The sequence below is a fragment of the Urtica dioica genome, chromosome 8 (assembly GCF_054948205.1).
Source record: "Urtica dioica subsp. dioica isolate 48M chromosome 8, U.dioica_male_clone48M_v1_H2, whole genome shotgun sequence".
NCBI lineage: Eukaryota > Viridiplantae > Streptophyta > Magnoliopsida > Rosales > Urticaceae > Urtica > Urtica dioica.
Genome location: NC_142763.1, coordinates 11,063,128 through 11,086,998, shown reverse-complemented (window position 1 = coordinate 11,086,998; position 23,871 = coordinate 11,063,128). Strand labels below are relative to the sequence as shown.

General features: G+C 40.6%; 3 protein-coding genes and 1 non-coding gene across 5 annotated transcripts; 3 read left to right on the top strand and 1 right to left on the bottom strand.

Moving 5' to 3' along the window:
* The first annotated feature begins 1,691 nt into the window (after positions 1-1,691).
* On the top strand, positions 1,692-2,939 carry LOC149388071 (serine/threonine-protein kinase BLUS1-like). Its single transcript, XM_089622351.1, has one exon. The coding sequence runs from the start codon at positions 1,692-1,694 to the stop codon at positions 2,937-2,939; it is 1,248 nt and encodes a 415-aa protein (XP_089478477.1).
* Positions 2,940-8,192: 5,253 nt separating this feature from the next.
* LOC149388070 (Sterile alpha motif (SAM) domain-containing protein) lies at positions 8,193-10,624 on the top strand. Of its 2 annotated transcripts, XM_089622161.1 has the most exons (7): positions 8,193-8,259; positions 8,383-8,618; positions 8,927-8,988; positions 9,079-9,350; positions 9,494-9,568; positions 9,662-9,724; positions 10,190-10,624. In XM_089622161.1, exons 2-7 carry the CDS (start codon positions 8,512-8,514, stop codon positions 10,232-10,234), a joined length of 624 nt encoding a protein of 207 aa, XP_089478287.1. In that variant the 5' UTR covers positions 8,193-8,259; positions 8,383-8,511; the 3' UTR covers positions 10,235-10,624. The 2 variants fall into 2 exon arrangements, with proteins under 2 accessions (XP_089478287.1, XP_089478286.1); XM_089622160.1 differs by lacking the exon at positions 8,193-8,259 and having other exon boundaries at positions 8,266-8,618.
* Positions 10,625-10,709: 85 nt separating this feature from the next.
* On the bottom strand, positions 10,710-15,141 carry LOC149388069 (GPI transamidase component PIG-S-like protein). The gene is made up of 12 exons (XM_089622159.1): positions 14,335-15,141; positions 13,985-14,069; positions 13,762-13,851; positions 13,410-13,483; positions 12,905-12,989; positions 12,714-12,803; positions 12,148-12,278; positions 11,829-11,910; positions 11,700-11,747; positions 11,535-11,607; positions 11,094-11,197; positions 10,710-10,981 (listed from the first exon to the last, which is right to left on the bottom strand). Exons 1-12 carry the CDS (start codon positions 15,096-15,098, stop codon positions 10,862-10,864), a joined length of 1,746 nt encoding a protein of 581 aa, XP_089478285.1. The 5' UTR covers positions 15,099-15,141; the 3' UTR covers positions 10,710-10,861.
* Positions 15,142-15,208: 67 nt separating this feature from the next.
* Positions 15,209-15,281, top strand: TRNAK-UUU (transfer RNA lysine (anticodon UUU)). Its single transcript has one exon. It is a non-coding gene; the product is annotated as a tRNA-Lys (tRNA).
* Positions 15,282-23,871: the final 8,590 nt, after the last annotated feature.

Below are 23,871 nucleotides of genomic sequence, written 5' to 3'. Positions count from 1 at the left end.
CATATCTTCCGATGTGGTTATATGGTTGATGAATCACTTTTTCTATCTTTGTAGGAAGTTAGTTTTTTTGTGATATGCCTTGTTCTGTATTTTTAACACGTGTTAGAGTAACCACATAAAACACTCGTAGAATCAAACCATAAACACAAAAACATAGTAAACTTCCCATGCAAGCAATTTAGACCGTTTGAGCGTTAAAAATAGAAATGAAAATAAGACACAAAAATTTATCCTGATTTAGATTCAATGTGAATCTATATATTTCCATCACGGCGCGATTAGCTATTAGCGATCCACTACCTTCAGCAAACTACACACAAGTCTCCAATTGAGAATTCCTAAAGAAAGCCCCAAAGCAAGATATGATTTCTAATCTTTGCTTGTTTACAAAGTCTCTCAAGTGCCCTCACAATGTTCTTCTCACAGATCTTGTTGGATCATATATGTCATGGTTTAGTTTGACAAAACAATTTTATTAAAATTGTTCAAGACAAGCTGTAAGAAGTTGTTCAACAACCGATTTTTTTAAAGTTACTTTCCCTAACTGAAAAGATCATGTTATGATATTATGGTGAGATATTCTTGGATATTTTATTTTCGAGACTAATAGATTCGAGAAAGATTTTATGTTAACCTAATAAAACTTCTTGTGGTCGAATTATGTTAATTACTTTTCTGTTAGGTCAATTTACATACACCCCTTAACCTTGAACCAGTTTCTCTGCTTTGATCTCTATGATATTTAATAAAAATATCTTAACTTTCATTGAATCAATTTACTGCGGACGGATGTACTATTTTTTGATAAAATGAAAATTAGACTATTTTTTAAAAGGATTATTATTGCTCTAATTGCCCCCCAAAAAAATCAGTAAGTGCCTATTCTTCCACCTCAGTTCAATAGGGTAGTAAATAATAGAGAACTATAAACATCTATCCCCGTTTGATAAATGTTTGTTTATTGCCAAAGTTGTTCAAATCTAAACTAATAACTATGAACATTAGGACAAAATAGACATCGGCTCATTTTGGATGCGACTTTTAGATCTTTGGTTGCGACAAAATTCACAACCAAAGACTCTTTTTTGTCCTAGTGAAAATTACAATTGTTATTCAACTTGCATGTCAATATAAAAAAGTTGAACAATTAATTTTAAGGCAGTGTAACTAAGTAGCAATTTTGAAAATAATCTTTAGATTAATTTAATTTATTTTGAAAAATAGTCTTTCATGCTAAATTAAATTAATTATTGATTAGGTTAATTCATTTATTTCGGCTTAATAAGTTATTTTTTTAATAAAATGAAACTTTGACTAAATCCTTTAAATAAAATAGATAATTAACTTGTTGTAATAAATACTCGTAAAAGTCATGTGTTTTAGATTAAAAAATAAATAAAAATGGTATCCTAATTTGATTATATATGTATTAATGATGATTTAGGGTCCACAGCCGCCAAACCCCTTTTTCATTCAAATATATCCGGGGGAAAATGAGTCCAAATCCAAAGTACTGATATATTTACACGAGTCATTAACAAATAAGGAAATACTTTCAGAAGACATTTAATCGCTATACATAGACAATAAGTCCACTCGTCCTCATTATTACATCTAAATCTTTTCAAACCCATTTCTCTCTTCTTTTCATCCAATAAAACCCTAAAGAACCTCAAATCAAGAAGCAAAAGATGGCGAAAAGGAAAAGGAAGGCGAAGATACGATCAGATCCAAACAGCGAGAAGGCTTACAAAAAGTTATCGGTTATATGCTCCAGCTCCAACCTCGCCGCCACTGTCTACAAGGCCGAACGCAGCTCAGAGCGCGTGGCCATCAAAGCCATGGAGTTCGCCGGAGAAGTGACGTTGCCGGATATAGACCAGTCTCTGAAGCACCCAAATCTCCTCTCACTCTCCAATCTCTTCCGCGCCGAAGACGACTACGTCTGGGCCGTGATGCCCTTCTCCTCCGGCGGATCTTTGCGGTCCAAAATACCCCTCTCCGAGCGCTGCATCGCCGCCGTATTGAAACGCGTCCTCTCCGCGGTGGCGTACCTCCACGGCCGGGGAATCTCCCACGGCGGAATCAAGCCCGGGAACATCATCGTTTGGCCGGAATCTCCGGTCATCAGGCTCTCCGATTATGGGGTCTCCGAGTCGTTCTACAGCGGCGGCGACAGATACAGCGACAGACCTTACTGGAAGGCGCCGGAGGAGAGCGGTGCCGAGTCCGACATTTGGGCTCTCGGCGTGACGGCCATGGAATTGGCTCACGGAGGACCACCTTTTTCTCCGGCTTGGTTCCCATTCATGTCGGACTCGTTGCAGTTTCTCATCAGAAAGCGGTTCGGCTGGTCGATTTTAAGCAAAGAGCAAGAGCGTTGCATGAAAAATGGCGTTTGGTTGCATAATAATTTCTCGGAGGATTTTAGGGACATGGTCGCTTCTTGCCTCGACCCAGACCCGTCCAAGAGACCCTCCGCCGAGGGTTTGCTCGGCCATCGGTTCTTCTCCGAAAACCAAGATTCCGATTCTTCGATAACGACGATGCTGGCGGAAAATCGGTGCAGCAGAGAATTCATTATCGGCCTCGGAGCTGGGCGCAGCATCAGACACGTAAGGGTGGTTTCGTGGCGGTTCGACAGAGAGAGGTTTGAGCTCGAGCCGGCTTATGAGTTATGGAAAATGGAAGAATACGAGGAGTTTTTAGGGAAGAGGATTGATTTGGTGAGCACACGGTGGCAAACGATGACGAGCATGATTATGGGTTTGAGCAGCGATGGAAAAGAGCCGAGTCGGGAAGAGAAACTCGCAAAGACGATCGACGAGTTGACAAGCGAGTTGGATTTCGAGGCTCGGAGGGGCGTCGAGTTAAAGGCCGAGTCGAAGTCTCTCAGAGTTCAGCTCCTTCTAAAACTCTCGTCTAGCAACGAAAATTGAGTAAGCCGTACGTTTGAAAGGCTTTGCGTTTCCGTTCTTGAAAGTGCGCTTGTTTTTCCGTTCGGACGAAGTTATTTTCTGTTTCTCTTTTTTTCCAACATTTGATTATTGTTTCACCGATCTTACTGTGTTTCTAATTAGTATACAATTTACTGTGTTTCATTCAGATAAATTTTCTTTTTCTTTTCCTTTCTTGATGCTTATTGACACTTGCTACTTTGCTATTTTTGTAAAGTTTAATTATTTCACATATTATAGACGAAATTTGAATATTTGAAAAGTCATTATTATTAATTGGCTATTTACCTAAAACACCTAATGATACTCTCGAAAAAGAAACACCTATTGATAAATATAATGATAACAAAAGGGAAAAAAAGCTCTGATATATATACTTCATACCTGCAAACTGTAAATTTAAATTTAAACCGCTCGAGAAAAACCTGAAGTTCTGGCTGAGGCCGATGTTGAGAAGAGGGAAAATATGGTGGCAATGAGAACCATCAAGAAAAAGGATCGGAGTATCTTCATTTTTTTTTCGTCAGATGCGTAGGAGTATGTCTTGGACCTCTTGGTTGTGCATGCTTCTTATTATATAAAGCATGAATGGTGTTGAAGTCATTGGCTATTTAAGTATGGTTTTATCTGAGCCATATTAATTCTAATTTTTGGAAAAAGTTATCTGATCATATTATATTATTTTTTGGAAAATTACAGTTCACAACGAGACCCTAAATTCTGTACTCACGGATTTCAAAATTAGATGTTATTTATACGAAATATATTTATTTAAATATATATATATATATATATATTTATCTAAATAACTGATTAAACAAAAAAAGGCGATAGAATCGGTATCATAATATTTAGTTTAATTGTCCGCCATCAAATATTTGCTGACATAGTACGTAAAACTTTTCAGTTATAGCGATGATCTCCATCACAATCACCATGTGTCTCAAACAAGGTTTGAAATTCCGGGGAAACCGGACGGAAACCAGTCCGGAAACCGTTTTTTTCAAAGTCCCGCTACCGGTATGTAAAAAACCGTTCACTTTTCGTTTTTTTTCTTGGATTCCGGGGAAACCGTCCACTTTCCGACAGTCTTTGGACAATTTTTACGCATACCGACGGAAACTTACCGGTAAGTGGTCAAATACCGACAATTCTTAAAATCTGATGATATTTAGTGTTTTTCACGAAATTTGTCGTTAGTTTTTGATGATTTAGTTCAAATTATTTCTTTTATGTTGAATTTGAACTATGGTATTTAGTGGATTGTGTTAAACTTTATCATTTTGGTTTGTACTATTGAATTTTATCATTTTAGTTTGTACTATTGAACTTTGTGTTTGTTATTTGGTAATGTATTGAAATATTGTATACTATTTTTAATTTTATGAATTTTATCCTACGTACTACGTATGTTTTTTGTATATTTTTTTCTGGATTCCTCTCGGTAAATACTGTATTTGACGATATTCCTCAACGATAACGGTAAGTTCAACGGTACCGGTTTCCTTTTTTTCCTGCTTTCTCCGGTATTCCTTTACGGTACCAACGGTTACCAGTAAAATCTGAACCTCGGAACGGTAACGATAACGATAACGGTATTTAAATCCTTGGTCTCAAACCATTCGAACGCAAGTATAAATACAATGTGCGGCACCTCCAACCACTTATAAGTGTATCTCATCGGCCTTACTGAGCAAGCAAGTTGTGCTAGAAGTTGTTATACCACATTCTAACGCTACTACATATATAGGCATCATGTGCGACGAAATGTCGCACCCGAAGATGTGCGACAATGTCGCATCCAAAAATCCGTCGCAAAAGGCTTCGGGTGCGACATGTCGCACTCAAAGCCGTACCTATTTGGTTTCAAAAAATCTCAAAAATGGGGCGGCGGTGAGGGCTGAGGTTCGACAGAGGGCGAGGCCGAGGCCGGCGAGGACTGAGGCCGGCGAGGACTGAGGTGTCGGGGATGATTCCCCCATATAACCATATTAATGCGGAAAAGTAATTAATTATGCTAATCATGAGCTAATCAATTCAATGATTATATGACAAGATCTAGATTTACGTTAATTAAAATTATACGAGAGCATATATGTCAAGCAACAGATATAAGAGTAAACGAGTACTTACATTGATTTTCGGTTCACAAACTGAAAGCTTTCACAATCCTTCTTCGTCTTGAATGTACAAGCCTCCACACGATCAAATAAGGAACTCCTCCTTCAACGACTCGATGCGATGGCACCTTAGTCTTCCGAAACGTAATCTCCGAGACGAATAAGAAAGATGAGTGGGCACAGTCTTTATCTCACTAGATCACGAAACTAGGTGTTTCGAGATCTCTCTCTTATTTTACTAAGAATGGAAATGAATTTCCGAGGGGAGGGAGAGGCAGATGCACGGCCAAGGGAGGCTAGTGATGCACGAAATTTTCAGAAAATAATTGCTTATTTTTGCCTTCTCATGAACCCCTATTTATAGTAGTAAAATGATATATTCATGGAATCTTCCAGAATCTTTTATTTCCTTTTATTGTGCTCACACTAGTAGATTAAATCTAGGTCATTGGATCTCAACAAGTGAATCCTACTTTTTCTCTCATCCATCAGATCAATATCTATGGAATATTATTCTCTATTTAAATAGAGAATATTTTATTTAGTGAGATAATAAAGGAGAATATATTATTTCCTTTTAAATATATTCTCATATATTCTCCTAAATACTTTCCTTTAAATAAGGAGAAAATATAGGACAATATCTTATAGTATTCTCTCTCCTTTATTTAAACAACTATAGAGAAAATATTGGTAAATACCAATATTGAAAAAATCGGATTTGATGGCACACGGCCAAGGGGATTTGCGCAAATCATATGCCAAAATTCCCAATTCGATTTTTCCATGTGTGCAAGGCTCAATTGCTTAAAACTCAATTAATCATTTATTTACTTGGTCCAACAATAAACAAATAATTAATAATTGTTTATTTACTTGATCAAACAATAAATAAACAATTCTACCATAAATATTTATTTAATTCTGCGAATACCCGTTTTCCAAAATTAATGTTGTCAATCACAATTACATCAAGTGAGATGAATAATGATAAACATTATTATACGAAAGTTCTTATCCGCCTTTATCAGAGCCGAATCGGGGACTATGGACCTAGTAATAGAAGCTTAACAAATCCGATGAAAAAGACGAAATAGTCCTTTCTCTTTTTCCATCGATTCGTTTAATCTTGGTCAAATACTCCACCTTGTAAGCCAAGACTGAACTCTCCTTTATACTAGAATTATATTTACTCATCGTGACGAGTGTCCACTGATATAGTCAGTTCGTGATCAAGATCCTCCAGGTTCAACCCATATCGAGATAAGTCAATTTATTCCGTTATACTTCCCTTGATACATATCAGCCCTAAGCATTGTTGCTTCCCTAGCGAAAGATTCTTTCGAACGTTACTTACTTCGAAAGTGCGCGCAATCTATCGGTTCTGGAATCAACCCTTAGGTGAGAAAACATTAACCTTCTTTCAGGAAGGCTGGATTCCGTATTTGTAAATCATTTCCCACTCGAATTATGCTCTGAGAAAACTCCCAAGACATAAGCTGTGATTAGCACACCGCCCGAACTCAGGTGCCCAGCACGTGACTCAGTTAGATACGGAGGCTATGAAATAATGAATGTTTAATAAATCTCATTAAATAAGAAATAACGCTTTCAATTCAAATAGATAATAAATGTCAAACTTTATTTTATTAATAATTTCAACGAGAATTTACATAAGTATCTTCTCGTGGGCAAGAATTTCTAACATGAGGTCCACCGAGGAGGAGAGGGCGGTGGGGGTAGGGTCCGACAGAGAGAGAAAGAGAGTGAGATAGAGAGAACTGGGGCGGCGGTGGGGCTGAGGCTGGCGACGACTGGGGCTGAGGGCGAGGCCGGCGAGGGCGAGGCAGGCGTGGGCTGAGGCCGCGCGAGGACGAGTCTGAGGTCGGCGAGAGCGAGGGCTGAGGTCCGGCGAGGAGGAAGGGCGGCGGTGGGGTTGAGGTCCAACAGAGAGAGAAAGAGAGTAAGATAGAGAGAAAGAGAGTGAGAGAGAGAGAGAGAGAAAGAAAGCTTACATTGAAGCTCGGCGGCGAGCTCCGGCGGAGGAGGGGCGGCGAGATCCGGCAAGGCAAAGGGACGAGAGAGAAATATAGTGAGATAGGTTGAGAGGACAGTGTGAAGAAGAAGAAGAAGATCGGTTATAGGCATGAACTAAAATCCGGTGCGACATGTTGCACCTTGTTGCTCGTAGTGGGTGCGACATGTCGCACCCGATAGTAAAAAAATAAAATTTTCAATTCAGGACAGTGAAAATAAGAGGAGAGATTTAAGCCCGCTTAAAATTTTTAAAACTAATAGGAGTGACATGTCGCACCGGATAGTATTAGGTGCGACATGTCGCACCCGATACAACTTAAAATGAGCGAAAGTTTTGGTTTTATGGAAGGGTATCCGATGCGACATGTCGCACCCAATGCCCATTTAGGTGCGACATGTCGCATCGGATACCCTTCCGCACCAGAAAATGAAATTAGCAGTGTAGAAAATGGCAGTTGTTTGAGGATCTATTACCTTCCATGATATACTGATCATCCTATTCAAATACTTTGCACGAGCCTCGAATGAACTTCACATGATGATCTTTATTACACGGCTGATCTGCAAAGTAGCTAAATTTACGTTTTCAAAATTTTTTTGACAGCCAAGATTAAAAATTTTGACGATTATTATAAGCAATTTATCACTTTCAAACAAATTAATCTTGGGGTAAAAAAAATTTGAAACCAAATCAGTACACATTTTGATTATTTAACTAAATTAAGACACACTTTGACTATTTTGTAAATTTATAACTTTATATTAGCTATTTAGCTACATCACCCAAAATAATAACAAAATTTGGACGTGATTGTCCATTTTTATGAGCCATAGGCATTTACCCCATTTTAAGCTTATTAATGATATGAAAATATTGAACATTATCACAAGAAAGACATGAAAAATGACATAAAAAAACTATCAAATAGGAAAAATTAATGGCATTTTTACCATAAAATCTTTTTATACTATAGTAACTTCTTGTCGTTTAACTTTTGAGGTGAGACATAGATGAAGATAAACCGAGGCCTTACCCAAAAAATGAGAGATACCAAAAGGCGCGACTTCTTTGGTCCAATTCGGTGCGTTTTAGCCTTTCGTTGCCGTTTTGCTCACCAGCTGAGTTATATTATTTCATTTCCTTCGTAATTTTCTCTCCAGAATATCTCAAACCACTTCGATTTATTTATACTCTTCATTGTTCATGGAAACTGTCTGATACTCTCTCTCTCTCTCTCTCTCTCTCTCTCTCTCTCTCTCCTGCGAAGTGATTTTCTGAGTTAGGGTTTCGGATTTCCAATCTTATAAGCGCGTGAATTTCCCAGAAGATCCGCTCTCTGCGTACTTCGACAGCCCAATTGAGCCAGGGTTTTTAGGGTTTTGAGGTATATCTATACATGTATGCCGATCGAGAGGAGGCTGACGCCAAGAGGTCGATAAAGGACCGTCTTAATGGCAGCTTCAGGGACGACCCTTCTCGCCGTCGACAGGTCACCGGGAAAAGGTTCGTTTCTCCTTCGATGGTTGCGTTTTGAAGCTGAAAGTAGATTTGATCGGAAGAAATGGAAATCGCTTTGTGATGTGAGAAAGAAGAGCCAGGTTTTGCTATTGGGCTTTTTGTGGATCTATGAGATACTTGGAGTACAGCGATGTGTTCTATACAATGTGTTTTTTATAATTATTGGTTAGCTTGCACTGTATGTGCGATGGTCTAGGACTGAAAAAGTCCCATTGTTAAAGTCCAAGCGTTCACTTGAGTAATGGGAACCGAGAACAGCACTATTAACAGAGTAAAATGCTTGCACTTTGCAGGCTGAGGCAAGATGACAAATGGGAACATGATCTTTATGACAACGATGAACCTCAAGTCTCGAGTAAGTATCAACATACCATCACTGCTGACACAGAATTTTCCAACGTGGTGTTCTAATATTACGTTTTACGTGTTGTGATGGTTTCTGAAGATCGCAGAGTCGATGCCCGGGATCTTCGTCTAAAGCTCCAGAGGAAAAGCCTGCAACAAGCATCTGTGAGCGGAAGAGGGTCTCAGTCGGGTGTGAGGGATTTACGCGAAAAGCTCTCTGGCACCATGCATCCACAACCTGTGAATCATGATCTACCGAAGCCGAAAGTGGAAAATAGTAAACCAGCCAGGAAAATCGTTGGCGCTCAAGCCTCGGTGCCGGAGAAGAAAAGGGTTGTGAGCTCGGCTGCCAAAAAGAAAGCCCCACAAAAGGCATGGGCAACATCAGTTTTCTGCACCTAGACCCATCAATTTTTTTTTTTTTGGGCATGATCATATTATAGTTTTGACTAGAACAGAACTAGATTAGCACATGTAGAGATCAATGTCCTTATTTTCTTACTCTAATGATGCAGGGAAGTGCATCAGTAGATGATTTTCTGGAGAATATGGGTCTTGAGAAGTATTCAATCACGTTTCAAGTAGAGGAAGTATGCTTCTATGTTTTTAACTTGTGTACAGTAGATTCTACTTCACTAATATATCCGCGGCTTTGAATGCTTAAATTATTCTTGTTTATGCAGGTTGATATGACAGCTCTTGCGCACATGACCGACGAAGACCTAAAGGCCATAGGAATACCAATGGTAACCCCAGTCTCGATATATCTTTTAATTCATCAATCATTTTAGCTTATAACTCTACAATGGAATGTGCGTTCTTTGGTGGGTTAAATCAACATGCCTTGAACCTCAAAGACTGGAATACATATTTGTAAACTTTCAGTAGATTATGGAGGCCACGTAATTTCTATGATATAATCTTTTAATACTTGTCAATTTTTGAATTTCAACATTACTTAAAGTTAAACCACCCAACGGTATAGACGTGCATATGTAACATTGATTTCTGATACACCATTTGGGAGGTTATTGACACAGAAATCGTTTTTGAAAATTACTGCTTTCTTTGTATATGGCTTAGTTTATGGTCGTTTTTTTTTTACTTCCTCTAAATACTTTTGCTTAGTTTGTAGTTGACTATACTGGGTATTTTGATTTACAGATTTCCAAGTTAATACTAATGATGATCTTTTCCATTTGGATTGACAGGGGCCAAGGAAGAAGATACTTCTAGCACTGGAACAAAAAGCCTGAGTTTTGGGAAGGGATTGAGATCCTTTGATCTGCTCCGGAAATGGATCTTTTTTACTATAAGGCGGTCTCTCTTGGAAATTTTATAGATATCAGCCTGCATTTTATAGTGTTCTTCTGCTCGTTTTTATTTTGTCCATGTTTTGCTGTATTTGATCAAATTGGGTACGAGGAACCCTCGACTGATATCAAGCCTTGTTGTTCTTGTCACATTGTTGGGCTTTTAAATGGGTAAAAGCATTAGGAATTATTTGATCGTCTAAACATGCCTTAGTCGTTTCTAATGGTCGTACTTTATTTTGGCATTGTAAGCCAAAGAAATGTGTACCGATGTTCCAATCCCTCAGACCATTACTGATTATAAAGTATTATCTAAGTGAAGTCTTTTAAGAATCTTTTTCTTCTCAGTAGGTGTGAATTTCTTGTTAGTAAATACAAAGAAATTGCCCATATAATTGATGTAAAACACTCGCTCTAATCGGTTGAACACTACCTGAATTTCTTACTCCTGGAAAAAATACTTTAAATTAGCATCTTTTACAATCTACAAGAAAACGAATGACGGCAAACTGTTTAGCAGAGACACCAAAATTTCGTGTATCATTTTTTTTTTTTTTTTTGGGAACGTGTTTACGATGATTTATTGACTTTGGTGTTCCAAGCCAAGTACTTTCTGTTTTCCTGCTTGTATCTTCTCAACTCTCTTAAAGCTGCCAACAGAACGTGCATCGACACCGGTAGAAAGAAAGGCTGTCCACACATCGACACAATTGACATGAGAAATTCTTGATTGCTTGTTACACAAAGGAAATTAATACAGTTTTTTGGTTTCTAATTTAGTCATGGCACTATAGCAACTTACCGAGTAGACGGCAAAACAGTGCTCAAACGAGTAGTAGCTAACAGACATGATTGACGGGTGAAAAAAAGCGTCCTCAGCGAGAGATTTTGCTTTGCGGGAAGCAACTGAAAATAGCAGAGAATGTTAGGATCTTAGGAGTAAAGGGAATATACAAATAAGACGAAAATAATCAGAAGTTGCTATTACACTCTTGAGACGAAAAAATTAATACTCCCAAGGGTAGAAGCTACTACTACTCTCTTAAGACAAATAAATATAAGGGAATGTGAGAGTGCAGACCTCTCGAATTTCTAGCAAATCTATCTTGTAGTCCACTATATCCCAATATTTTACTAATACCATGTCCGAGAGAAAGAGACTATTTTTAAGCCTTTCAATGAAAAAGATAGTATACCGGAGAGAGAGAGAGAGAGAGAGAGAGAGAGAGAGAGAGCGGTATACCAGCAGAAGCATCATAAACTCCAATTGAGGCATTGATTTGAGCCAGTTTTGCTGCCTCCAACGAATAATGTACCTGCTCAATGCGATGCCGTAAATTAAAATCGGTGCATGACGAAATGTCATGCAGTCCATTACAATCTTTAGAATAAGATCGCCAAACCTCACCTGTTTTCCGATCTCATCCATGATAATCATCCTGGGAAGTGACTGAACCTGCATAAAGAGAATTTACGTTCATAGTGAGCAAGCATGGTAATCAAAGACTAGAAATCAAAAGAACACGAGCTACGATACCAGTCTGGAGAGAGATCCTAGGGTGGTAGCACATGAATGAAGATTGGAACATGTGTGTTGTCGTGACAAGACATCCAATTCCCTGCAAAAATGTTTGGAAGAGTAACATTATATTGGGCAACATGCCAAAAAAAAAAAAGATGTTACGAAAAAGAAGACAAGAATAATTAGGAACATATACAGTTAGGCATTGACAATCTGGGAAACGTGGGAGAAATTACACAGAGACACAAACATCTGTTACATAATAGCTGTTTGAGCTTTTCAAGTTCTGCAGCGCATAATATTTAAAGAGAATGTCATAATATTAATTGCTTACCACACAGTGAAGCCTCTTTCACTGGACAAAAGTTTAGGTGTGACAGAAGAGCCAACGAAAAGGTTATCTGATTTTAGACCAAAGAGTTGACGCAACTGTCCCATGAAGACTTCAAATGTTTTCTGAAGATCCTGTTTCAAAATGTGAATGCGAGAATCGAGATAAACTCAATGTAAATCCACAATGTAGGACATCGTATCTATTAACTTTAGTTTAAATTATAAGCAAGTTAAATAGTGGTCTCCCGCCACAAAGAAAACGCTTCAATGAAACTCTCTATCACAAGCTCAGAATGTAAAGAAAATAAAGGTGATTTTGAAAAATTGCTAATGCAATAAGTGATGCTATATACGGTGACAACACAACAGCGTCACATGGTGTCAATTTGATACCATGGGGCAAACTAAACTTTTTTGACAAATTATGTGATGTTGCATCACTCTAAGGAGCTATATAAACTTTCTCTAACGTACCTGTTGGTTTTTTACATATATGTTTCCATGTTCCCATCTTGGGCCCTAAATCATGACCGGAACTTCATAGAACGGCAAGAGAAAAGATCTTACCTCGTGTGAAATCATATGTCTGAGAGGATTATTTCTTTCAACATTCGTACGACAACCTTCGGGGTTCCAAACAGTTACACCTCCCCACATCTTGGATATTATCAACAAGATTTGAAATCAGAAAACTGTAACAACCCAACAAATAATCCAAACCTCGAAGTTTATTATCAGGGTAATAGTGTGCAACTAACCGGAGATATAAATCCATTTGTTTTAGAAATCTCTCCATCTGGAAGCTGTAGGAGAAGAGGACACTCTTTCGCTGATGGTACGTATCTGACAGCATAGGCAGAAATGTGAAATGTGATTATTCATTACGATATATGCATACAATGGTCCTAGTGAAACCAGACTCAGGAAGATCATAAACCACTCATAGTTATCTCATGGTATAAGACATTCATTCTAGTAACTAAAGTACTGATTACAGGCTTATCTAAACAATAACCCTCTCAAATGTGCCAATGATTCATATAAGACCAAGAAAGAAACACAGCACACTTGAACAGGGTAGTTAAATTCACATGTTTAATTTCCATTTAAATTATGAAAACCTCATTTCACTTTGTAATGCATTAGCTCATCAGTGTTAAACCAATTCTATATCGTCATTTTAAATGAACATTGACTATAATCAGTAATGCATACTCAAAAGAAATTTATGACTTGCAGAATGATTTGAGTTAAAGAATATACACCACAAAATGTAATATTTTCGATCTCCCACCAGCTGCAACAGAAGTATCCAAATGCCACTCATTTGAATTCACCTGTGAAATTCAAGTATTCAATCACTCAGAAATAACTAAAAGACAATTTATATTTTAAGAAATACGTATGGATAGGTAGGTAGCTATGTCGTTATATTCGAGTATTTTAGATGACATAGTGTCTACAAAAAAAAAAAAAAAATTCTCTTCTACCTTCAAAGAACTTTTTTTTCAAGGAAATTATGAGATTTTCCAAAACATCTATCGAATTAGAGGAAATTAGAAAAACTGAAACGAAAAATACTATCAAATCATTAGACCCACAAGAAGTAGCTTACAAAGAACGGAAGATCCTCAGTTCTGAAGATATAACTACTCCGACTGTCATCCCAATGAGAAAATGAGGACTTCGGTGCGTGGTACAGAACCTGACTCGGGGAGAGAATATGAAGGTCAAAACAGAAACATAGAAAAAAAAAAAGATATACAAGAAAACTACTTCAAAAGAAAAACCTGGGTCCAGAAGAAAACAAATATATTTGAAAGAGATCAGCGCATTACTTGACTTTCAACGCTTATGTTCGCAACGGGTTTCAATGCTTCGATCACCGGAGCTAACATAGTCTCTTCCACCTTTTGAAAATCCCTGAACACAAAAGCAAATAAAAGGGAATTTAGAGTTCTAGTTCTTGGTTTTAATCACCATTTTCACATAACTAAGCTTAAACTGAAAGATTCAAAGCATTTTCCCCTCTCACTCCACTCTGTAAACTAAATGCTTGCCATGTGTATCTATCTTCTTTCCAAGAGGCTTAAAGCTAATACAATTTAAAATCTCCGTAGTGTAATTAGAGAGTATCAAGTAAAAGAACCAAATCTGTTGAAATAAAGTAAGATAAAAAAGATCATACCAATCATAAACACCGTCTCGAGGATCGGAATTGAGCAAATTGAAGGAAAGCACGATCCTTCCGTCCGCACCTACAGGCATAAACTCGCCGCGGATCGCTCCTTCTTTCTTCCCGCCATTTCCAAACTCTCCGACGAAGATCTCCGCCGCTCTCTCCACTGCCTCCAGCGCTGAATTGCCGCCGTATATCCACGCGTGCCGGTACTTCCCGACGACCGACCTCACTTCCCCGACCTCGCGTCTCTTCACCGCCACCACGGTATACGCATCGGAGCCTCGCAGCGAAGACTCCAAGGACTCGTCGACCGCTTCGTCGTCGCGATCGAAGTCGACGGAGAGGAGGCGATCGGAGCCTCCGACGACGGCGACTTCGCGGCTATCCCCACAGGCGTCGCACCTCGGCGTCCGGGAGGCGAGCTCAGCGACTCGGGATCGGAGATGGGATTCGAGTTCGGCGACGGAGTGTTCGGAGGCGAATCCGACGAAGATCGCCTGGAAGCGGCAGGGGAATCGCAGCGGATCGGAGGCGAGGCGAGAAGATAGGTTTTCGATTTCTCGGAATGGGAGAGGAGCACGGTGGATCTCGATGGACCTCCACAGGATCGGGAAACCGAGGACGAAACAGACGAGGACCGAGAGGGTTAAGGCTAAGCGCTTGAGGCCTGGCTTGGTCTTTCTCATGGATTCAGGATCGAATACGAACTCGGGTTCATGTTCACCGGCGATTTCGTCTTGCGGTTTAGGAAGCTCGGAGATTTCTGCCATTGTTAGACGAAGCTCTTTGCATTCCCGCTTCAGTCCAAAACCTTTGTCTAGTTTTTCACTCTGACATATAGTTATCGATTAAATACGTAATTCAACATATCCTTATCAAAGCCGTCTTAGCTCAGCCGGTAGAGCGCGTGGCTTTTAACCACGTGGTCGTGGGTTCGATTCCCACAGACGGCGCTAATCCTTTTTTTTTTTTTTTTTTAAAAAAAATTAGTATCTCCTCCCAACGGTTGACATGCGCAAAATCAACTGTTGTTAACCATGAAACGGTAGAGGGTATTATCCTCATTAATACTTTCTCATTCTTAACGTCTCTAATTCAAAACCGAAGGATTTACAAAATTTAAGAGGGACAAACTTTAAAAAAATATATCATAGAAATTTAAGATAAAAATATCACCTTCAATACAAACATTTTAAGTTATTTTACATGTTGTTGTTACATTGTTTTGTTGGCTCTATTTTTTAGTGCAAGTAGTATGGAAAGATGTCGGATGTAATGTTTCATCTTCTGGATTGACATCTTTCCTCGTGTGTGCAGACAGTATTTCAGGCAAGTTTCCAGTTTCGACAGATTGCTTCGCTGGTGAATTTTTGCTGAGTTATTGCCTTGCTGCTGTCTTCATTACAAGATATCTGCCTCGCTGGAGCCTTCATTGCAAGATATTCTCCGCTGCTATCTTCATTGCTCGAATATTCTCTTTGATGGAGTCTTTACATTGAGATATTCGCTTGAGGCCGGGTAAGGAAACCCGAGATATCTTCCAGGATTGTCCAGCTGCTATAAAAGCCGTGTGCTCTCCCTTAGCAGCTTCGACACTTTTGATCAAACACTCAGAGCTCTTAGACGTGCAAGACCGGCGGACTGGGAGGCTGTGTGTTTTGGTTTTAAGTGGTGTACTCTCTCAAACACTATTCTACAGATTGAGTGTATGTGAGTTTTGGGTTCTTGTGCTTTTCGTGATTGAAGGTTCACGTGCTTCTGAAGACTGAAGGTCAACCGAGCCAGGAGGTTGCTCGAAGGGTGGAATTGAGACGGAGCTCAAATTCAGGGGGAGTCCCTGTCTAGGTGATCACTGGTAGTAATAGTCTCTAGGTTTTATTGATTTGTTGATTGTAATCAGATATAACCTTGTGTGTACTATTGACTACAAGATAGTGAAAATCCTTTCCACTGGCAGCGTGCCCCCAGACGTAGGTGTGTTTCACCGAACTGGGTAACCATATCCTGTGTACTTTATTTCTGCACCTTTGTTGTTTATCCATATCTGTGTTCAAGCAAGTTGTCGGACACATTGTCAACACATTGTGTGCGACATCTTGCCCTTGCAACTAATCAGAATTTCAATTGGTATCAGAGCAGGCACCTTGATCTCTTAGGTGGTTTCCTGTATTTTCTTTCTGATTGCCTATTATGGATAGTTCCCGAGAAGGAGGTTCTGTCAATCGCCCTCCAGTACTCGACGGAACCAACTATGGATATTGGAAGGCACGCATGACCGCCTTCTTGAGGTCCCTGGATAGTCGAACATGGAAAGCTGTGATACATGGGTGGGAAGCTCCTGTGACTACTGATGACAAAGGAGCCCGTACTGGAACCAAGCCGGAAAAAGACTGGACCCCCACTGAGGATGAGGCTGCCCTTGGTAACTCCCGTGCTCTCAATGCTATATTTAATGGTGTTGATAAAGATGTTTTCAGGTTGATAAATACTTGCACTACTGCCAAAGAGGCCTGGGAAATCCTCGCTGTTGCCTATGAGGGAACTACAAAGGTCCGGGAACAAAAACTTCAGTACCTCACAACCAATTTCGAAGCTCTCATGATGCTCGAAGACGAAACTGTCGCTGAGTTCAATGTTCGCATTCGTGATCTCGCCAATGAATCTTATTCTCTCGGAAAACCCATGACAGATGAAGATCTTGTTCGAAAAACCCTGAGAGCTTTGAGCCCCAGATTCAAGATGAAAATCACGGCCATTGAGGAAGTGCATGACCTAAAGACGTTAAAATTCGACGAATTAATGGGATCTCTCATGACGTTTGAACTCTCTCTTCCTAAGGTGGAAAAGAAACAAAGAGGGATGGCCCTCAAAAGTTCTGTCCATGAACCGAGGGATCAGGTATATTCAGACTCTGACAATGATATTGATGATACTATTGCTATGCTTGCAAAAAACTATGGCAGGGTCATGAAAAGACTTAATCAGATGAATGGGAAAAATGTCTCACAAGATGTCAAGGACAACTTCCAGCAACGTTTCCAGAAAAATACTTATCCTCACAGGAATAGTAAAGGTGGTGAACGATCTGGGAAAGGCAAAGGCATTCAGTGCCACGAGTGTGAAGGATTTGGACATATTCAGAAGGAGTGTCCCAACTTCCTCAAGAGACAGAAAAAGGGATACAACGCTACTCTTTCAGATGAAGAAGATGAAGAGAGCGACTCAGATCAGATAAGTAATTTTGTAGCCTTTACTGCTTCTGTTCATACTCATGAGTCTACTAATGAATTTGGTGAGTGCTCTCAGAAATATGTTCTTGATGATGAACTATCTGACGATGCTATGAATGAAGCCTACAATACCCTTCATACCAAATGGGTTGAGGAATCTCAGATTCTAGACAAACAGGGTGCTCTCATCCTTACCCTGACTGAAGATAAAGCTAGACTTCTCGAGACTATTGTGGATCTAAAGAAGGAAGTCAGTCGTTTGAACGGCGAACTCGAGCACATGACTAAAACTGTTAGAATGCTGAACTCTGGGACTGACAGTCTTGACAAAATCCTCACCATCGGCAAACCCGCGAAGAACATGAAGGGACTTGGATATACCCATGGCGCTTCGTCATCCCAGACTACGTTCGTTCCTCAAAAGCAGACTAGCCAGATGTCACGAAACTTGCCTCAACCATCTGGTAATAACAAATTTCATGACATTTCTCGATATCATCAATCTGGACCAAACAGGTCTCCTGTCAACAGACCTCGCTGGGTATGCCATTATTGTGGAAGAAAGGGACATATTCGTCCTTTCTGCTATCGGTTGTATGGGAGAAATGTCCGTCAACACAGGTCCATCCACAGAAATGTCTCTTCTCATCAACAACCTGCTACTCGGCTGGAATGGAGAGTGAAGAATACCTCCTATCGTGCCAATATTGCCTACACCTCTCTGAGCGCCTCCACCGGGAATGACTGGTACTTCGACAGTGGCTGTTCTCGTCATATGACTGGGGATCACACCTTTCTGACCAACATAAAACCTTACTCGAACTGCCATGTTACCTTTGGAGATGGAGTCAAAGCCAAAATTGTGGGTAAAGGTCAATTAAACTATCCTGGTATGTCTTGTTTGACTGAGGCTTTGTTGGTAGAAGGACTCACTGCTAATCTCATTAGTATTAGTCAACTTTGTGATCTGAATTTGCATGTCAACTTTACTCGTGATAAGTGTGTGGTGATTAATGAAGATCAGGATGAACTTATGCGAGGAAACAGATCACGTGACAACTGCTACATGTGGAACCCCGCACCAACCAGCAAGTGTCTCTTGACCAAAGCAGATGAAACCAAGCTGTGGCATGAAAAGCTCGGTCATCTAAATCTCAGAAGTATGCAGAAAATTGTCTCTGAGAATGCTATCATCGGTGTCCCAAACCTGAAGATTGTTGAAGGTAAAATTTGTGGTGAGTGCCAGATTGGGAAACAGGTCAAGAAGTCCCACAAGATGGTGCAACATCTTACCACGTCTCGGGTTCTGGAACTTCTTCACATGGACCTGATGGGACCGATGCAGGTCGAGAGTCTTGGAGGGAAGAGATATGTGTTCGTCTTTGGAGGAATGTCGAGCAAGATGGTGGATCTTTTTGTTCAACAAATGCAGTCAGAATTTGAGATGAGTATGGTCGGCGAATTAAACTACTTTCTGGGCTTTCAGATCAAACAGATGAATGATGGTATTTTCCTTTCCCAAAGTAAGTATGCCAAAAACTTGGTGAAAAAGTTTGGCCTGGAGAAATCCTCTCACAAGCGGACCCCTGCCGCTACTCACATCAAACTCACTAAGGATGAGCATGGAGAATCTGTTGATCAAAGTCTCTACAGAAGCATCATTGGCAGTCTTCTTTATCTCACTGCCAGCCGACCAGATATAGCCTACTCTGTAGGTGTTTGTGCGCGCTATCAAGCCAATCCCAAAGCCAGCCATCTGGCTCAAGCTAAGCGAATCATAAGGTACATCTCAGGCACTGCTGATTTCGGTTTACTATATACCTATGATACTTCTTCTACGCTTGTGGGATACTGTGATGCTGACTGGGCAGGTAGCACGATTGATAGAAAGAGTACTTCTGGTGGATGTTTCTATCTTGGAAACAATCTCATCTCCTGGTTCAGCAAGAAGCAAAACTGTGTTTCCTTGTCCACAGCTGAGGCTGAATACATCGCTGCTGGGAGCAGTTGCACTCAGCTCCTCTGGATGAAGCAGATGCTCGCCGAGTATGATGTTGGACAAGATGTCATGACATTATTCTGCGACAACATTAGCGCCATCAACATCTCAAAGAATCCTGTTCAACACAGTAAGACCAAGCATATTGAGATCAGACATCATTTTATTCGAGATCTCGTGGAAGAAAAGAAGATCAAACTCGAATACATTCACACCGAGAAACAGCTTGCAGACATTTTCACCAAGGCTTTGGATGCTAACCGGTTTGAAAATCTCAGATCCTCTCTTGGGTTATGTGTTATTGATCAATAGCAATTATTGTTTATCGAAGGATTTTTTGGTCTTAACTTTTGCGCTAATCCTTCGCTGACTCTTGTTCGTGTTACTGGTGTGTTATTTCTCTCATGGGCCCATGTTTCTGGTTGGCCCATTCGACTGATTTGCCGGGCTATATTGCCAAGTGTTGTCTCTCAGGGCCCAGGAACGTTCAAGGCCCACTTGAAGTTGCGACGTCGTTTTTCTTGCCATGATCTCACCCATGCAGACGGTTGCTCTTCCGAGAAAGAAGGGGAAGTTATTTCCTGTTTGAATTTCGAAATTCCTTATTCTTCTTCAGTGCTCATAAGATTTGTTTCCCGATTTTGCTTTCTTACCCATTTTGACAGTTACCCTTGTGGCAGTTTCCCTAAATTTTTATTCAAAATGGTTGGGACGAGAAGTGGAATTAGCACTACCACTCCTTCTGAGAAAGCCAAGATGAAGAAGAAACATGTCGCCTCAAAGAAACCTGGGGCTGAGAGTAACATGCATGGTGTCCGGGTTCGAGGTCTAAACCCCAGCATACGCGCCGATGGTCAGGCCGGAGGTGCGAACGCTGGGTTGACGGTCCCTCCTAAGAACCCATCTCTCTCTGCCGCCAGAAGTGCTATTTTGAAGAAAGCTGCTCTTTCCATCGCCGACATCACAGGAGAACCAAGCTCCAGCAGTTCCTCCTCGGAAAAGGGACAAGACATTGCTGATCGCGAAGAAGAAGTCAGGTCTGGAGAGTCTCCTATCGAGAGTCCTCATAAGATTGTTCGAGGTAACCCCAAAGCTCCTAATGCTCCTGATGTTAGTTCTAGAGATGAGATTTCGCGTCCTGATGATCATGAGCCTACACCTGAGGATGTCATTGGTGGCATGATGGGCTTGAACAAAGATGTCTCGAAAGATGTGCCCACATCTTCCCAAAGGGAAAAGAGGAAAGGTGATCAGGTTCAGGAAGCTGCAGAAGACATCCTGGCTTCCCTGAAGAAGAAGACTCAGAGAGATGATGATGTGTGCTTGGCTACTCTTCTGTCTGAAAAGAGGAAGAAGATGAAGTCTTCGGAAGAAAGCTCTCCAGTTGTTCCCATCCCGGCTCAGAAGAAGAAAAAGAAAAAGATGGGCATGATCAAGAAACGTGTGAAGAAACCGGCTCAGACTCCCTTGTCCCCAGTTGTTGAGGATCGAGTGATTGAAGAAGAAGACTCTGTTATTCCTCTCGGGTTGGGAAACAAAAGGTCCGTAGGAGGACAAAAGCTGCCAAAGAATATTCCTGCTGCTCCCATGGATAATGTCTCCTTCCACAAAGAAGACGGTGTTCTCAAATGGAGATATGTCTATCATCGCGCCATTTTTCCTGAAAAGGAACTGTCCACTGAGGCACTGAAAATTGATGCCATTATGGAGCTTCTTCACGACGCCGAGATGCTGAAGACTGTCACTGGCATTGGAGCATTCTATCCGGCGCTGGTCAAAGAGTTCATTGTTAATCTCTCCTCCTCCTTTGATTCTCCAGAAGACCCAGAGTTCAGGAAGGTTTTTGTCAGAGGTCATTGTTTTGAGATCTCTCCTGATGTGATCAACAAGTTTTTGGGTCGAGGGAAGATCATCACTGCTGATCGTGTTCCCTCTCTTGACGTCATCGTGCAAGAAATTACTGGTAATGAGACCAAGGTCTGGCCCTCTAAGGGAACTTTGCCCTCTGCCGAGCTCACCGTCAAGTACTCTGTCCTATATCGCATTGGCATCGCCAACTGGGCTCCCTCCTCTCATGGTTCCAGCATCACCGCAGATCTCGCTCGGCTCATTTTTCAGATAGGTACTCGCTCCTCTTTCGACTTTGGTGATTTTGTTTTTGATCACTTGGCAAAGCATGCCAAGTCTTTTGCAGTAAAGCTTCCCATTGGCTTTCCCTCTCTTATCACTGGGATTCTGCTTGATCAACACAAGAACATCCTGAGGAGCTCTGATGTGGTGGGTAAGCGTCCTGGTGCCCTTTCCTTCAGTCCCAAATTATTTGAAGGGAAACATGTTCAGGATCTTGTCAGACCTTCTGGCGAGACATCTGACGCGCCTGCGAGCAATCTTCACTTGAGTTCCATGACTGAAGGTGTTCAGAGAAAAGTGGTGAAGGAACTCCTTGAAGAGGTTGAGATACTGAAAAAGACAATCGAGACTCTCTCATCCAGGAAAGTCATATGTGAAGCTCTTCTCAAAGATCTTATTGCCCCGAGCTCTGCCACCTCGTCTCAACCAGGTCCTGCCACTGGGTCTCATTTCTCTGAAGCCACTGAAGACTCTGATTCTGAAGATGATGTGTATGAGGATGATCAGGATACTATTGGTTGATTCGGTTCTGGTCTGTAATATTCTCTGTTCTAGACATCGTTTGCTACTTTTCCTTTTATGCTTCAGACTGATATGTTTCGTTTTGGATGTTTGTAAGACAGCTCTATCGTACTTTTCCTGCTGAATGATATGCTGTTTTCCTAGTTCTCTTTCCCTTTTCAGGCTTTTGTTCCTCCCTCTGTGTTGGTCGATCCTTGCATTTGGTATCTTTTTGAGGCAATCAGGGGGAGAGGCGTCATGAGGTCATTTATTTTGACTCTCTTTCTGGTTTTGACGCTTGTATGAGAACTGGTCCTGGAAGTGCTTGCCTAAAAAATAGCCAAAGGGGGAGATTGTTGTTACATTGTTTTGTTGGCTCTATTTTTTAGTGCAAGTAGTATGGAAAGATGTCGGATGTAATGTTTCATCTTCTGGATTGACATCTTTCCTCGTGTGTGCAGACAGTATTTCAGGCAAGTTTCCAGTTTCGACAGATTGCTTCGCTGGTGAATTTTTGCTGAGTTATTGCCTTGCTGCTGTCTTCATTACAAGATATCTGCCTCGCTGGAGCCTTCATTGCAAGATATTCTCCGCTGCTATCTTCATTGCTCGAATATTCTCTTTGATGGAGTCTTTACATTGAGATATTCGCTTGAGGCCGGGTAAGGAAACCCGAGATATCTTCCAGGATTGTCCAGCTGCTATAAAAGCCGTGTGCTCTCCCTTAGCAGCTTCGACACTTTTGATCAAACACTCAGAGCTCTTAGACGTGCAAGACCGGCGGACTGGGAGGCTGTGTGTTTTGGTTTTAAGTGGTGTACTCTCTCAAACACTATTCTACAGATTGAGTGTATGTGAGTTTTGGGTTCTTGTGCTTTTCGTGATTGAAGGTTCACGTGCTTCTGAAGACTGAAGGTCAACCGAGCCAGGAGGTTGCTCGAAGGGTGGAATTGAGACGGAGCTCAAATTCAGGGGGAGTCCCTGTCTAGGTGATCACTGGTAGTAATAGTCTCTAGGTTTTATTGATTTGTTGATTGTAATCAGATATAACCTTGTGTGTACTATTGACTACAAGATAGTGAAAATCCTTTCCACTGGCAGCGTGCCCCCAGACGTAGGTGTGTTTCACCGAACTGGGTAACCATATCCTGTGTACTTTATTTCTGCACCTTTGTTGTTTATCCATATCTGTGTTCAAGCAAGTTGTCGGACACATTGTCAACACATTGTGTGCGACATCTTGCCCTTGCAACTAATCAGAATTTCACATGTTCTAAAAAATAATATTTTATAACTGAGTTCCCACTTAAACTAAAATAGTGGTTGATTTAAATTTTATTAATTTTTTATGAGAAAAATGAAAAACATCACAATACCATAATCATTACTATACATATAAACATACAAAATGATGTGACAATTACACATATGCAACAAAGTAACTTTGGTTACTTGCATTAGATATGCTTTTATGTGGCTCTACCTTTGCTGATATATGTTTTCGGACAACTCCTTTTTAAAAATGCACAGGACGATTTTTTGTCTATGTACCATATGAATCTAAGTTTGTTTAGAGGGCGACGACATTCTCCCATTCAGGTTCTCACTCGACAATGGCAATGGCGTGCAATCCTCAGTAATACCGATGCATGTGTGAGTGGAATAATTCGTGGCAGTCATTTT

Excerpts from the sequence above, each read along its gene's own strand:
- LOC149388069 (XM_089622159.1), bottom strand. The coding sequence starts at position 15,098 with ATGGCAGAAATCTCCGAGCTTCCTAAACCGCAAGACGAAATCGCCGGT. Across the intron at positions 13,484-13,761 it reads CTGAGGATCTTCCGTTCTTT|GTGAATTCAAATGAGTGGCA; the intron begins GTAAGCTACTTC and ends TGAATTTCACAG. Across the intron at positions 11,911-12,147 it reads GAAAGAGGCTTCACTGTGTG|GGAATTGGATGTCTTGTCAC; the intron begins GTAAGCAATTAA and ends ACATTTTTGCAG.
- LOC149388071 (XM_089622351.1), top strand. The coding sequence starts at position 1,692 with ATGGCGAAAAGGAAAAGGAAGGCGAAGATACGATCAGATCCAAACAGC.
- LOC149388070 (XM_089622161.1), top strand. The coding sequence starts at position 8,512 with ATGTATGCCGATCGAGAGGAGGCTGACGCCAAGAGGTCGATAAAGGAC. Across the intron at positions 8,989-9,078 it reads CGATGAACCTCAAGTCTCGA|ATCGCAGAGTCGATGCCCGG; the intron begins GTAAGTATCAAC and ends TGGTTTCTGAAG. Across the intron at positions 9,725-10,189 it reads AGGCCATAGGAATACCAATG|GGGCCAAGGAAGAAGATACT; the intron begins GTAACCCCAGTC and ends TTGGATTGACAG.